This window comes from Cydia strobilella, chromosome 23 (genome assembly GCF_947568885.1).
Source record: "Cydia strobilella chromosome 23, ilCydStro3.1, whole genome shotgun sequence".
Classification (NCBI taxonomy): domain Eukaryota; kingdom Metazoa; phylum Arthropoda; class Insecta; order Lepidoptera; family Tortricidae; genus Cydia; species Cydia strobilella.
Genome location: NC_086063.1, coordinates 1,405,929 through 1,421,397, shown reverse-complemented (window position 1 = coordinate 1,421,397; position 15,469 = coordinate 1,405,929). Strand labels below are relative to the sequence as shown.

The following is a 15,469-nucleotide window of genomic DNA, read 5'->3' as shown; positions in this document are numbered from 1 at the left end:
CAACCCAATTAAAAGTACTTTGTCAGATGTTAATATATATTTTTTCATTTACTTTTCAAAGGCAAATATACATAATCAGTTTTAAAGTTACTCGCCAAACTGCTTATGCAGTTTGTTGGCGAGACAGCGCTCATTTTTTACAAGTTTATGCACCTTCTTAAGTTGTTATCATTCTATGCTTACCCTAAATTTAACATTAAAGTTACGCTCAAAAAATAAATAGATAGTAAACTAATTAAACTATCCTTTTACAAATTCACAATTTTACCAAAAGATACACTGTGTAAAAACGACAAATCTAATATTAATAATAATTTATTTCATTATGTCGTCAGCCGGCTGTATCGTGGTGGAAAGACTGTCAGCTGATCCCCTAAAAGTCGTAACGCAGAAGCCATACGAGGACATCTATCACTTATTTAAATGTACCAGGACCCTATTTCATCACCAAAGTGGATATAGAAGATGTAAAATGAAACCTCGCGAACATCAGTTGTTGCTATTTCAATTAACTTGGAAAAAAATCATAATTACTTATAAATTTATATCAAATAGGGTAAGGTGGTTTACAGTGAGGGTTGTTCCTCAACCCACTAACGGAATGGCAACTGCCGTTTACGAGAAGATAGGAAGCGGGTAAAATTAAAATGTAATTTCTAATCTCGTCCCTTGCCCCACATCTTAAGGGTACCGTGACATATTTCTCCCGCCCCGAGATAGAGGACTCGCAAACTTACTGGCGGTACATTTGGTTGCTTCACAAGCAATTATAATATGGTTCACGCATGCGGTATTAACTTGGTAGATTAAGAACTTTTCAAACCTCAGTTGTTGTTTTTAGCTTCTTTGAGGTCAATTTACATAATTGATAAGTAATTAGCTGTTGGTGAAGATTGAATTTTAACACATTCACTGTCACTAGGCGGGTTTTCTGTTTGTTCAAATCTGCTTTTCGCTACAAACGGGAAAAACAACGTTATCGACTACGCTCGTATGGCTTAGCTCGAGCGGATATTGAGTGTTAAGGAATATCCTTAGTAATAATTTGGATGACTGCTTCGTTTTGAGCAAAGCATTGTAAATATCGTATTATTATATAGCCTCAGGCAAAAATTACGAGAAATCATATTAAGTACATTCCACTACCTACAGGAAATATTTGTAGAATCCTTATTATAATGTCATATAAATATTTTTCCAAACATTTACACAGCGCGACATATTAGATTAGAAATACAGGGTGAAGAACCCGAATGGAGGATATTTGAAACTATAAAAAAACACGAGTAGATAAGGGAATATGAACTTTGAATTTGCAGATAAAAATTGCTTTCTTTTCTTACTCCCTTATTCATAAAACCTACTACAAACCTACTGTCCTTTTCCGTAATTTTAACCAACAAAAATGTCAAAATGACGGATTTTATGAAAATTGCCATTAGTTTTAATCATCTCACAATTAAAATAGAACCGGGTCAAATATATTAAAAGAATCTTCTCACAATGCTTCTTTTTATTAAAAATATGTATAAGATAAAAAAGTAAGACGTAAACGTAACGCGACTTCCAGCGCTAATCTTCCGATGAGGCCATCCGGTGAAATAATCACGACAGGTAACAAGAAAAACAACAAATTAATATATAACATACAAAAGACTAAGACAGAAATAAGTTAAAAATACATATTCCAATAAATGGCATAATTACGTACAGCTGTTATATCGTATCGTGTTTAACTGTTTCAATGTAGTAGTTGTTAAGAAACATGTCGGTATCTATCTTTGAAGTTATTGACATCACTAACCTATTCGGAGGTCACGCTGTATACGACATTATAAGTCAGAAAACGTGGTCCTTTTTGCCAGAGCTCCATAAGTGCCGTCCTAATGTTTTAAATATTATCTTTGGCTGAGGGAGAGATGCTCGGAGTTTCGGGGCATTTGCTCGGCATTTTGATGTGTTTTCGTAATAAGGCTTCTTTTTATTATTATATTGAATTGGTCAAAGATATAGCAGCAGAAATAACTAAGCGGGAGAGTTGTTTGTAACTAACTAAACATACATCTTTGTTACTAGGAAAAACGTGTTATTTAAACGATTAGCAAAAACTACTAATTTAACCTAACCTTAAAACAAAAAACACAGCATAATATATTTTAAGAAAATAAGAGTGCTTGTGTAGGTTATTTTAACCACCGCGCCCGCTTCGCAACTTTTGCTGGACCCTATGCTCCTGTTGCAATTTTATAGTTGTGTGATTACTCAAATATATTCCTACTACCATTGTAATTATTCATTATTTGTTCCATTTGAATTAACTTAACTTAACTTTTCATTGTACAACGTCGTTGAAAAATAACTTTATTCCCTATTAAGTAAGAAGAGAAAATTCGTTGTCATTTCAATGTCAGTCTCATTAGATAAAGATAAAAGATATTTATTTATGACGATCACAACACATGTACGAACATGTACAGACAACAACAGCAAGAAAAAAAAAAGAAATCATTGAGTGTGCATCACAAAATGGACCCAACTCAGCATAATGCTGGCTGTAAAGCCAGCGCTGGTCTTGCCGGTCATTACAATATTTTTTTTCATTTATTTTTACAATTCGAGGATAAGCAAACACTTGTCCCTCATTGTGAAGTGAAATGCGAATCCTTTACAATATGCGGACAGTTTGTAAAGGATTTCTTTGCCTGTTATTATTGCTTCCCACCCTGAACTAACGTTCTCAAAACGCCCTTAAACGTATATAGGTCGTTTCAAGTGACATCTATCGAACGGGCAACTTCTACAAAAAGGGTTCCAAGATTAGATCTCAGAATGTTTTCAGAAAGGAAATGGGAATTTTAACAAGGGTGGAAAAGTTTAATTTGGAGACGGGAAGCCGGATGTTTGGTATCAAAGATTTTGGGCGGGGGATTAGCTATTTATGTAGAAGCGTGTCGTTGTTTCGCGAATATAAAAGACTCGAGGCTTGGCGTTCGACAAAAGAGTAAATCGACGATGGTGGAAAAATAGTGCTTCCCAGAAACAGAGAGTTTTGAGAAATCGGAATGCTTAGAATGTTATACCTTTGAATTTGCTCCAAAATTCTATATTTTTTATTATTATTATCTGGTATGTTAACCATCACTTGACTACTATCATGTTGTAACACTTGAATGAAGTTCTTATATTGTTTAAATACTTAAAATGTATATATAAAAACTCTTTTAAACATCTTCACATGTTTTATTTCGCCACTATTATTTATTTTATATTTCGCTGCTTTTGATTAAAACATACAACTCAAACACTGTGGAAAAAATGTATGTAAAATTACCTAAATTAAGCTTTTAAGGCACTTTCCCTCCAGGGCCCATTAGTTTATTCCACCCTGTATATATATCCGTACACTCGAATATATTAGTCTCCTTTCTTAACCAATGGCATAATGGTTTCACTTGTCTCAACTTATGCCATCCATCTCCTTCTAAACTTGAGTAAAAACTACGAACTCAAACTGAACTGAGAGCGTTTGACCCGGAAATCCGTGGGAAGTTTGCCGTCTTTATAAAAACTTATCTCTGATTGGAAACCGTAACGAATCAAGTTACGGGAGATAGCGAATAATCTGGCTAACAAGTTTTGTTAGTAACAGTAGAAAGAGAAAACTATAGCCATGCCTTTTTTGGGAATATGCCTAAGGCCTAAGATACACTTTCTAGTTTTACTTACTTAAGCAGGACAGCTATACTACAGAATGAGAGATGAATATCGTTATCTCATTCTAACAAATAGCTTTGTCCCTATTTACGTAAGTAAAACTTACAAGTGTATCTCAGGCCTAATTAAATACTAGCATAAGAATAAGACAGTATGATTATCTCTAGCATAGGGAGTTTGAAATTGCATGAGATTCCATTTCGCTGCATTTGCTTTTAAGAGAAAATGCTTTTTAATCCTTTGAAAGCGGTCTTTTAGATTTATATTCAATAAATAATCTAACTTAATATCTATACGATGATACAATTATAATACTTGACTTAAAAATTTGAATATAATTTTAGATAAAAAAAAGGTAAATCAAACATGAAACTGATTAATGTTTGTAACTATTTAAGCTTTTGATCAGTCAAGCTCTATACCTAGTTAGTTTAAATACATTTAAAGTACCGATTTATACTTTTTTTCCTCAATATCTTCATATATTCTTATCTTATTTCATATCAAAGTATTGTTTATTTTAGATTGGAGAAATTTCCATATTTAAAGCAATTTAAACGTTTAACTTATATTTGTTGCATTGAAGACTGCCTCAGGGTTCAATCCTAAGTCCTGTATTGTTCTTGTTGAATACTAATAATCAAACTCAAACAAAGACTGGCATATTTAAAACTTACCAGTAAGTTTAATAATTTTCTTGATAACATAAATAAATAAATATTGGACTATTGGACATAAGTAGTACTCCCACAAGGGATTGTCTGTCACTGAATCATTTATTTTGCTCGCAAAGTCCTTCTACGTAAGTATTTTTCAATTATTTTTATTTGTGCATTAGTTATATTGTTATTATTACCATTTAATATAGTTTCTATTATCTTTAAGTATCTCTAACTCTTTCTTTTCCCTACAAGTATTTCTACCCCACCTAACCTTAGGTACCTAGGCAGTTTTAAGCTCTAAATTCCTATAATTTGTACCACTACTAAACAAATTAGCGGTATGAATGCTCGCGATTGGCGTGAGTGCTCCGCAATTAACTGCACTTGTGGTATCTTCGTTGGGTCTTGGTTAAATCCATTCATTGGTAACTAGTGATACGGGAAATTAACGGGAATATCCGTTTAGTTTTACAGTGCACCATTCCACTAACCCGAATTAACCGGTTAAAGCTGGATTAACCATGTTACCAGTACAATTTGACACAGGGTTAACGGTTTAACCACTTAACCCCGGGTTAGTGGGATGGTGCAAGGGGGCCTTAGAGGATAAGGGAATTTGATTTTCAAGAGCTTGCTGCGCTTAGTCAACAGTATGGTGAAATTCCAGGTATGTTCTCCAAACAGGGGATCTGATTGCAATATTGTTATAGTCGTGATAAGGATTTACCTGAAAAGTTAATAATTTTATCTCTATGTCAATAATAGGTTCTTATTGCAAATTCAACGCACTTACTCGCACTCAATAAACCACCTTGGAAATTGAGTAAAATAAACAGATTTTTTTGAGATATTGAAAATAGAGAATTTTAGTCCAAACAATAAAATAAATTTTGTTTATACCAAAAATAAATGGTTTAACGTATAAATATTTAAAAGATCCCACGATAATTCCAAGTAATGTTCCTTTGCGCATCACTATTTCAGACAACGTTCTCAGCTAGCTTCTTGAGTAGATCTCAGAAGCACGTCTGTTACTGTCGCGAGCTAATTTAAGCTAGGGGTGTTCAGTTATTCCGATTGCGTAGATATTTAACTACGTTAGAATATGTTCAGTAATCTTAACATGGTCATTGGTGTAAGAGAGATAGGGGCACTGTGAATGTCATATCGCGTTGTGCATGGTAGGGCACAGCACAGCGGATGCTATTCCAGATCTAGAGCAGACCCCAACGGGAAAGACCTGCACCTTACAGAAAACCGCAGCCAAATACCCTACTCATAGTGTTGTGTTCCTGCCGGTGAGTAAGGTTGCCAGAGCTCAACGAGGGTGCAGGGTCGGCAACGCGCATGTAACTCCTCTGGAGTTGCAAATACTGTTCACACATACTAATTACTATTATTAATTCCTAATGCAGTGTTGTGAACGTCGCTTACACATGGTAAATGTAATACCGCGTTTTTCATTATAATTATAAGTAAAACTTGTTATTTCTCATTGCCCAATCAATGTCAAAGTTTACCACCAAAATAACAGACAGTTAACCTAACTAGTTGGAACCACAACCTGGGTTAGTCCAGTCCTAGTTAGTGGTTAGGCAGATTATTGACTGCGACACGTTGAATGTCTCCAATAGACTACGCGTTATGAAAAATATTTAACGACCGCGTAGCTTAGAATTGAATGTTTTTTGACAAATATAATTTTTGATACAAGCTTTTATCACTGACTGTTTTACGTTTCACTCTTTCAATAAGGAACTAATTAATACTCATCGAGGAAATTCTAACAAATCCAAAGTCCCTGTCACGAATCGTTCGAAAATGTACTCAGTTTCGATCCTGTATTCGTTACGATAAATAGCGAATATCTAGGTATATTAAAAATTAACTAGGTAAATTAAATTCTACATTATAGGTAATTTAATTTAATGTATCAATATGTTATTATAATTAATTCAATTCAAATTGCATGTTTTTTTACTAAAATATTCAATGATATTATAATTCAAATCTCAATGTTCAAATTTTACACTGGCAATTGTTATATTCGCAGCTTTTGATAGTTAGAGCTTTCATTCTAGACCATTCATCTCGATTCTTAACGACAATTCACTTTGCCACTTTTGCACTTTTTGTAATTTAGAAAGTAAACCAGTGTTAATACTACAGTCCTCTTATTTCACCACCTAAACAACACCTGAGACCAGCTAAGATTTTACAGTCCCAAACACAATTAGGTTGTGCTATTTTAAATAATTAATAGAATCAGGCGTTACTTTGCGGAAATCCTTATTAATTAATACCAAAATTTTACTTTGCTAATCCGCGAAAAGATAACGTGCTAGTCAATCAGTGTTAACCCGTTATACTTACTTACGTATTTAAGTATTGTTATTTTGGTCGTTTCACTAACCAACTCTGTCGTCCTTAAGTACCACCTTCATACCCACACCAACCTTTCAGTTACAATTTCTGCAACATTCTACATGTTTAATAACAATTGTATTTCGTTGTATCAATAAATCATTACCCAATTCAAGAGTAGTATATTGATGTGACCAATTATTCAAAATTATCTCTGAATTATATTAATATTATCAAAATATAATTTTGCGAACACATGCCGTAAAGGTTGCCGAAAGCATGTACATGAAAAATAAAATACAATCTCTAAAATGTGACTGCAAATTTCTCTACATCATCCATCTATTAGTCAAGGGATCTAGTCTATGATACGACTAATGATTCAGTTGTAATTGTCGCTTGTCCTTAATACTGGAGTTGTGTACATTTCAGTTGGTTTTGGTTTATTTCGACCATTACAAACACGCTTACCATTCGATTTCAACTTTGGTCATTGCTTTGTTAACAAGGTTCTATTTGACTTTGTAAACGTGATATTACTGAAACATGGAATGTATTTAGCCTAAATTTGGTCATTCGACATTACAGGGGCCTTTACAATTGTATACGTACAATGCCTACATAATATAACAATATTGCATAATTGGTTTGAGATAGCCTTTAGTTCGCCTTTTGCATACCAACTTGTGCTTGTGTGTTTTAAGTCCCGAAAGAAATATATGTTTAAAAAAATTGGGTCAATAGTCAATAGGCAATAGCATTGCATGTTAAAAATTTGTTTCACTTTTTGAATAATGCTCAGTTAAAACTAATATTTTAACAGGATTTGTATTAATAGGTATAAATAATAATAGACTATTAAAATCTAAAATAATAATATCAAAAAAATCAAAACAAAAACTAACGAGACACCAGATCGTTATTAAAATATTTGAGATTAATATTATTATCACTTGCTAACGCAATTCACAACAAACTTTTTCTAAATACCTATATTTTACTCTTAAGAAACAACACGACCACCGAACACAGCTTAATATTTAATGCCAAAGAATGGTTTCTCTAAAAAACAACTAAACAACTCACAAGAGAAATTTTCAATTATTAAAACTCAACCACAATTCCCACGCTAAGACATTTGTGGTCAAAGCATCGCACGGGATCATCTTACTTTAATGGCGATGTTAATCAATTGGGATTATTTGTGTTAATAATATCGTATTGCATTAATGGAATTAATAACAGGAAGCTTGAAATTTCGGGGATAATTATTTTAGGAGCGAACGGTCCTTAAAGTCAAGTCAGTGACTTAACTGACGCAGACTTTGTATTAGGAGACGCCCTTTCGCATAAAGTTGTTAAGTTGGTTAGGAGCGTTATAATTACATAGTTTCGGACTATTTTAATGATGGCATCGAATCGACCTTACAAACTGTACAACAATTTCTGCTTTATGCTTGTAAACAGAATAAACTATAAATAGAATACAAAGATGAAGATTTTGGAAACTACAGATGAATGTGATGAAAGAATGATCATTGAAGATTTTGTAACAAAGGGGTTTTAGTTTTAGAAAATGTTTTGTAGCACCTATTAAAGGCTTTATTCACACAATATACGTTACTATACAATCGTACCGAAATGGTTGTTTAAAAGCGAAACTATTTCTGTAAGAGAAAGAAGGAGGTGGAAATAGAAAATAACAAAAATACAGTAAAAATGTTATACATAAAAAAAAATCACTCTAGATGTTCTTCTTATATATTAAATTTATCATACAGAGAAATAGGACTTAAAATCAGCATTACCCAGACTTACATTACTTAAATCAAGCCAGTGAACCAGAGCCGCCTAACCGTCGAAAACATTTCCAACTAGCAGTTTAACCGGCAGATAAGTCCCAGTTAAATTTAGACGGCAATTATTTCCACAAAGTTCTCAACTACCCGTAACTCCCATCAGTTTAAGAAGGATTTTGAATTATTTCAAGAAAATAGAGGAAATTGTGGCGAAGTAGTTTTTTGTTGAAGCTCTTGAGGTTTAGCCTTTGGAAAGAAGCTACTTAAATAGCTCTTAGTATAAGCTGATTTTTTCTTAGAATTTGAGGTAACAACAATTTGAGGAACGGGATTTCGGAGCTGATTTGGATGGCTTACAATCGTACAGAAAACTACACAAAAACTACACTTATTCATTCAATCAATTTAAGAGCGTGATGAAGTTGTCTCCACCTTGGTCGATCCGAAGCCAGCCCTCGTGTCCTGGTACGACACGGCCCCTAGATGTTCCTTTACTTGGCTCATATAACTAAAAGAGTGAAGGAAAAGATAAGTTTTGAGCATTATTAAAAATATAAGAGGAAAAATTATCGGCCACCTGCTACGATACGACCGCTTCATCAGGAACATCATTGAATCAAAAATAAATGCAAGGAGAGGAAGAAGAAGACCAAAAGTTATAAGAAAAACTACACTAGTGACTTTTTCTTTTATTCCTTTGGAAATGAGATGACTAGTGTTAGAATACGTATTAATTTTGAGAAAGGTACAATAGGTATTGACAGAAGAAAACCCATTGTAAACAGGGTTGTAAAACAGTTAACATTTATTTCTAGAAAATAATATATAATAAAAATAAGTACTACACCCAAGTTCGGAAGTAAACTTAGACAACAAATGAGAAATTTAGATTGGAGGACAAAAATTACTTCGCAGTCTTGGTGCTAACAAGACAAATGCTACACGTCTATTTGAAGACAATAAATTTTATCCAAATGTGTATAAGACACATTTCCCTTTGCAGCAGACAGTTACAAATGCCTTATTATTACTAGTTGCTAGAATTTTAAATGGAAACGCGGAAAGTCCAACTTTAATTGTTTCTCTGTAATATATTCCGAAGGGCAGGAGCTCTTTCTTGGGGCCGATTGTGTTATACAAATTTGATAGGTTTTAATCTCAATTTGATACGACCTTGAGTCGTGTCATCGGGCATCTCACGTGCCAATAAGTGCGAGCGAGATGCCTCATGAGAAGACTCCTGATTGCATTTCGCCAGAACCAATCTGTGTGAGCCGCTAACGCTGATTGGTGCTAACAGTTCGTATCAAAATAAGTTGAAAACCATGTTCAATTCTTAAAACACAATCGGCCTCCTCGTCTTGACGGTTTTGAATACATAATGATTCTGTTTGGGAATGCTGCGATAAGCATGGTTAAAATAAGCTAAGGGAAAATGTATTTTAATTTTATCCATGGATTTAAGAATTAGCAGGTCTGTATTAGCAGGAATTTGTTATTGTTTCTGAAACTGGACAATACAAAAAAAAATTGTATCAGTATCAAGATTAATACTAAGTCAAATGACTTAATATTTTAACCCATTTTGCTCACTAGATCAAAAAAGTAGACTTAAATCTAATTAGGTCTATATTGTGCCTTACTATTTCTATTCATTAACGATTCTTCCCTTTAATACTGTTTTACATAACTGTCTTTAAATAACTTGACTTTTGATGAACAGTCTGACTGACGGTGGCCTTAAGGAACAGTCTTAGGCATAATTTTTACATCTTCAATATTATCTCTTCAAATGCACCCACAGGTCAAGATGGGAGAGTAGGCCTTTATAATTCTCCTAAGACAAAAACCATTAGCCCTCTTCATGGTAGGGTGCCCCGTTCCGCCCCGTGCCGCTCCCACGGCTCCGTGTGAATTGATTTCAATATCATTTCTATTATCCGTCTTACGCAACCGGGTTGGTGGTTTCGTTAATGAGGATTTTAGAGCAGATGTGTACGTTTGTTGTTTGTAATAAACAGCTATCTTGAGGTTGTTCGTCTATAGGATTTGCGTTACGTTTGACATTTTCGTTTCATTGTCGGTAATTCATTTGCTGCTCGTTGGGTGTTACTCTTTTGAGTAACAAAATTCCTAGATATGTTGTTTTTTAATATAGCCTATTTAAATTAATCTACAATTATTAAAATAGAAAAATTTAATTGATTTTTAAGCAGGTCATTTCGTTAAATTACTGAATTATATTTTAGTAGTGTAAAACTCACACATCGAAGACTTATTGTTCTTTTTTTACATAATTCCAAAGATAGATATAACTCCGTAATAGATGGATACAGTCTAAGGAAAAAACGTGCCTCGAAAATCAAGAAAATTTGATTCTCGTTCGGAGGGCGCTACTAGCTTTGGCCTACTGTCGTATAGATGGCGTTGACGGTTTTAACAATTTTAACGCATATCAGTGAAAGAACATGGGTCAAAATCATAAAAATAATAAATGCAAATAAAAAAAACATTTATCCATATTTAAATACATTTTATCGTATTTTTATAAATCTTCATTTTTAGTTTTAAAGTGTGTCGACAGATGGCAGTGAATTTACTGGGGTTACAAAATTTACTATGACAGTACCGCTCTAGTATAAGTTACTCTATGATAATTCTATAAGTAACTGCGTTTGAATCTGTCGTTTATTATTTTATCAAAAAAAAAAGAAAAAAATTTATTTGGAGGAGCAAACTTTCTTTGAAGTGAAAGAATACAAAACCGTTGTCTAATATTGGCTCAATCTTTTGTCCTCTTACAAAAGTATCGTAATGTTCTGAATAAACTTGACTACTTATGGTTTTATTCTGATACTTAAATTCAATAATGACAAAGAAGAATAGAATATTCGTGGAAATAGAAAACATTCTGTAAACAATAGGATTACTTTGTTATTCGGTATTTTTATTTCTAAATATTTGTTTTTCTTATATTCATTACAATGAAAAACTAATATGCATTACAGTAGTACCTATTAGTAGGTAAGTTTGTACCAATTCGTAATATTGAAATTAAAATCATGTGATAAACTTTATTAACAAGTAGCCATATATTTTCTGCAATAAAAATATAGGTACCTACTTATTGGTTTACGTATTTTAATGTTCAAAATTAAAAATATTTGCCTATTTAAACGTTCGAGTGAAATGTTGCGAGTTCTTTTATCTTAAAGGTCAGACGGCTCGGCATTTACCTGCAAATATTTGTTTAGTAAAAAAGAGGGCAGTGGGTGTTCTCTTCAGGTTTTCATGTAAAGATGAGGCTGTATTTTTTGAAGTTTTATGTTTTAAAAGAACTTGAATAATTTAAACAGTACGACGCAAAACAGATTTCCTTTCATCTATCTAGTTAGTCTATAGCAGTATTAAGATCGTTTTAACGGAAGCTTTTAGTCTCCACAACACATATATTTTCCCTTTGTATTAATGTTATTATCTCTTTGTTACAGAACCAGTGGCCGTATGTCCGAAAACATCTACTCATTCAAGGCGGACGCATCTGACAATAAGGCTCGGTATACCTGTGAGGCCAAAAACGTCATGATCAGCAACACTTTGAAGGCTGAAATCGATCTCACTGTCCTTTGTAAGTATTCTACTTAGTTATATTTCCAATTCTTTTAATCCTTCAAATTTATACATTATCTTTCAGTACCAATCTATTTCCGTAAACCTTGTAAGTACTACTGTCGGTTAATAGTTTGAAAATTCGTAAACCATGCGAAAACATAAATCTATCTATGGTAAATTTAAGAGGCCAGGGTTACTATTAGTACTTACGTTCACGAAAAACAAAACTCGAAATTTCGTTATCTGCCTCTCTATCGCCCTTCCTTATTCGTGCAATATTTCGTTTTTCGCGGTATACTTTTTTAGCTGTCTTAAATTATTTGGATTTATTATGATGGATTTCTTTTATAATCAACACACAGCGCAGATGTATGCAGGTTTCCACGCGATGTTTTACTTCACCTAAAAGTAACAATAGTTTCAGAAAAGTACAAACAAAGGTCACAAAATATGATGTTTGGTTTTACCCGCGCTTTGTACCAACGTAAATGATTTTGTCATTGGTTTAGCCTTTTCTGATCAATTTTCCCATATTGGATACAATTCAAGAGCAAAGGCGCTTGCTACAAATTTTAGCAACATCTTGACAACACAGTGCTCCTGTTGATGTATTATTATTTTTTGCTTGTATGTAAATTCGATGTTAACGTGTATAAGTGCACTTGTGGCTTATGTACTGAATAAATGTTGAAGTTTAAAGTTTAACGCCACTCCTACTTATATGTATACTTCACCACTTGTTATAGCTAAGTAAATCTTATAAGAAAACGTAAAAACAGATTTCTATTGGGACTTCGAAGGATTTTGAGCCATCTAAATTACTGCCATTCACCTGATTCTTTATTTATACGCGATTCAAGATTTGAACTTCCCTAGAGGTACCCAATTTTGGACTGTCGTGGTCTCAAAGTGAGCGGCGAAGCGAGACGTTGCCTTAATATTGAACCTAGGAATCAATTCTCGAATAAAATTTTTACTGTCTTGCTATTAGATTAAAATCGTTCTGGTGAAGGTGTGCAAGTGAGACTCTGATTAAGATTGAATTGGAATTAGACAAGGATAAATAAAATGAAGTCCTTGATTTACTTTACATTCTAAATGGTTGGCTAAGTGGGTCAGTAAGTGTACTGGTTTAACTTGAGAGGAAAGCGAAAAGTAAAATAGGTTAGGTACTGATGTTTATTATGCCTAATTAAAATTCCCTTTAACGAACATTTGTGTTGAAGATTTTTCTAAAACATATATTTTTAGATTTACAAAAGAAGATCGTACTGAAAGAATTTCTATATTTCGGAAATATAAAATCATGTTTTGATTAATATGATGATGATAAAAGATTTTTATTGAGATAGGTATTATTCAACTATTTATAGTTGAAGTGATAATTGTAAAAAAACAGTGCGACTCATACCAAAAAAGATAAATTCAGTCATACAAAACATTTCGAAAAGTATAGACCGAGAATTATACCTACTCGAGATTTCAGTAAACCTATGGATAAGAGAGTCCGTTCAAGAGAAATTTTCTATACAAAGTTTTCTAACTGTTTTGTTTGTATTTTGTGTGTAAACAAGCAATGATTTGTTCTGCAATCCTTTATATCTTACACATTTCCTTCGATGATTGGTTTCTTTGTCCAATCAGAACTTGAGCTCTTTGGGAAGGGTGTATATATCATGTATGTAAAATTTTGCAGTGCCATTTTATTTTGTTGAGGTCTTTTAATATTAATGTAAATCTTTTTTGTTAAAATGAAGATTACCATTTTTTTTTATTGGGTAGGTACTAATCAAATTTTGGAATTTGGATTCGTTTGAAGCTATTTTCACCATACTCTTTGTTAAAAGGATATGTCACTTTTAATTCATCCATCCAGCGCGCACAAGTTTTTTTCAGAAACCGCGAAGCGTCTGGTTGACATAAATGGTGACTGAAGAGCTGGCGGCTTCCCCGCACAACGTATCATATCAGCATTGCGATACAACGAGGAAATGCCGCCAGCATCCTTGGTATTGTGCCTCAAGGGCAAGTAGTTATTAATTTAGTTCAGTACTTGTACAGTTATTTTAATACTTCTGTATTTAACTATTATGTAAAAAACCGGTCAAGTGCGAGTCGGACTCACACACGAAGGGTTCCGTACCATTAACTATAAACACGGTCACCCATCCAAGTACTGACCCCGCCCGACGTTGCTTAACTTCGGTCAAAAATCACGTTTGTTGTATGGGAGCCCCACTTAAATCTCTATTTTATTCTGTTTTTAGTATTTGTTGTTATAGCGGCAACAGAAATACATCATCTGTGAAAATTTCAACTGTCTAGCTATCACGGTTCATGAGATACAGCCTGGTGACAGACAGACAGACGGACAGGCGGTCGGACAGACGGACAGCGGAGTCTTAGTAATAGGGTCCCGTTTTTACCCTTTGGGTACGGAACCCTAATAAATGATTTCAATCCAGTACTTAAGAAAATGGGAGTACCTACGTATATAATTGGAATTAGAAAAGAAAATTTGTATAACAAAATGATGGTATCAATAAGAAAATGACTCGTAAGAAAGGCACAGAAGGAAAGTAAGTGACCACAAAGCTAGTACGAACGATAGAAATGCTTCACTGATACTAAACTTGAAGAGTAAAATCATGAATTAAAAGAAACATAACGATTTACTTTATAATCGCACTGGGCAATACCAGCATTGAACTTTTTAGAGGAAATAAACCCTGAAATCAAAAATATATTTACCCTTTTACATGGATATGTAATATATGTAATCATATGTAAAGTATTAAGGATTAACATTAATTTACTAGATACCTGTTCCCCTAGAGTAAATTTCGAACGAGCGTTCGCGTTTACGTTATCTCTATTTTTTTTGATTGAACAGCGCGCCAAGCGGTACGTTTTGGAAACTCAAAATCCTATACAAAATGACACTTTCAACCGCGTACGTCACGTCACGCTATCAAATGAAATTTACACTAGGGTTAGTGGTAACTTTCCAGACCGCCAAAAAACAGTGTGAGCGACGAAGTTTGGAATCGTCAATATTTTTCTAAAGTCAATCTACGAAACCATTCAGTTAGCGATGGCGATCTTTGGTGACAAGTTTTTAGGGCTCCTCGGTGATATTTCTATTATATTATTTAGTTAAGTTAAAAAATTTGCAGTTTATTTCTCTAATTACGTAATTTAATTTACAACCAACTAGCCTTACTATGACCAAAGAGGATATAATAAGATAGAGCGGTACTGTCATAGTAGATTTTGTAACCACAGTAAATTCACTGCCATCTATCGACACACTTTAAA

At 33.6% G+C, this 15,469-nt stretch overlaps 1 protein-coding gene across 2 annotated transcripts in view; it reads left to right on the top strand.

Annotated features, from left to right (window-relative positions):
* The window catches only part of LOC134751772 (nephrin-like), a 267,799-nt gene that overhangs the window by 195,855 nt on the left and 56,475 nt on the right, over positions 1 to 15,469 (top strand). For both annotated transcript variants that reach the window (XM_063687242.1, XM_063687241.1), the window contains exon 6: positions 12,031 to 12,167. In XM_063687242.1, coding sequence (XP_063543312.1) covers positions 12,031 to 12,167 — 137 coding nt within the window. The remainder of the gene's footprint in view (positions 1 to 12,030; positions 12,168 to 15,469) is intronic.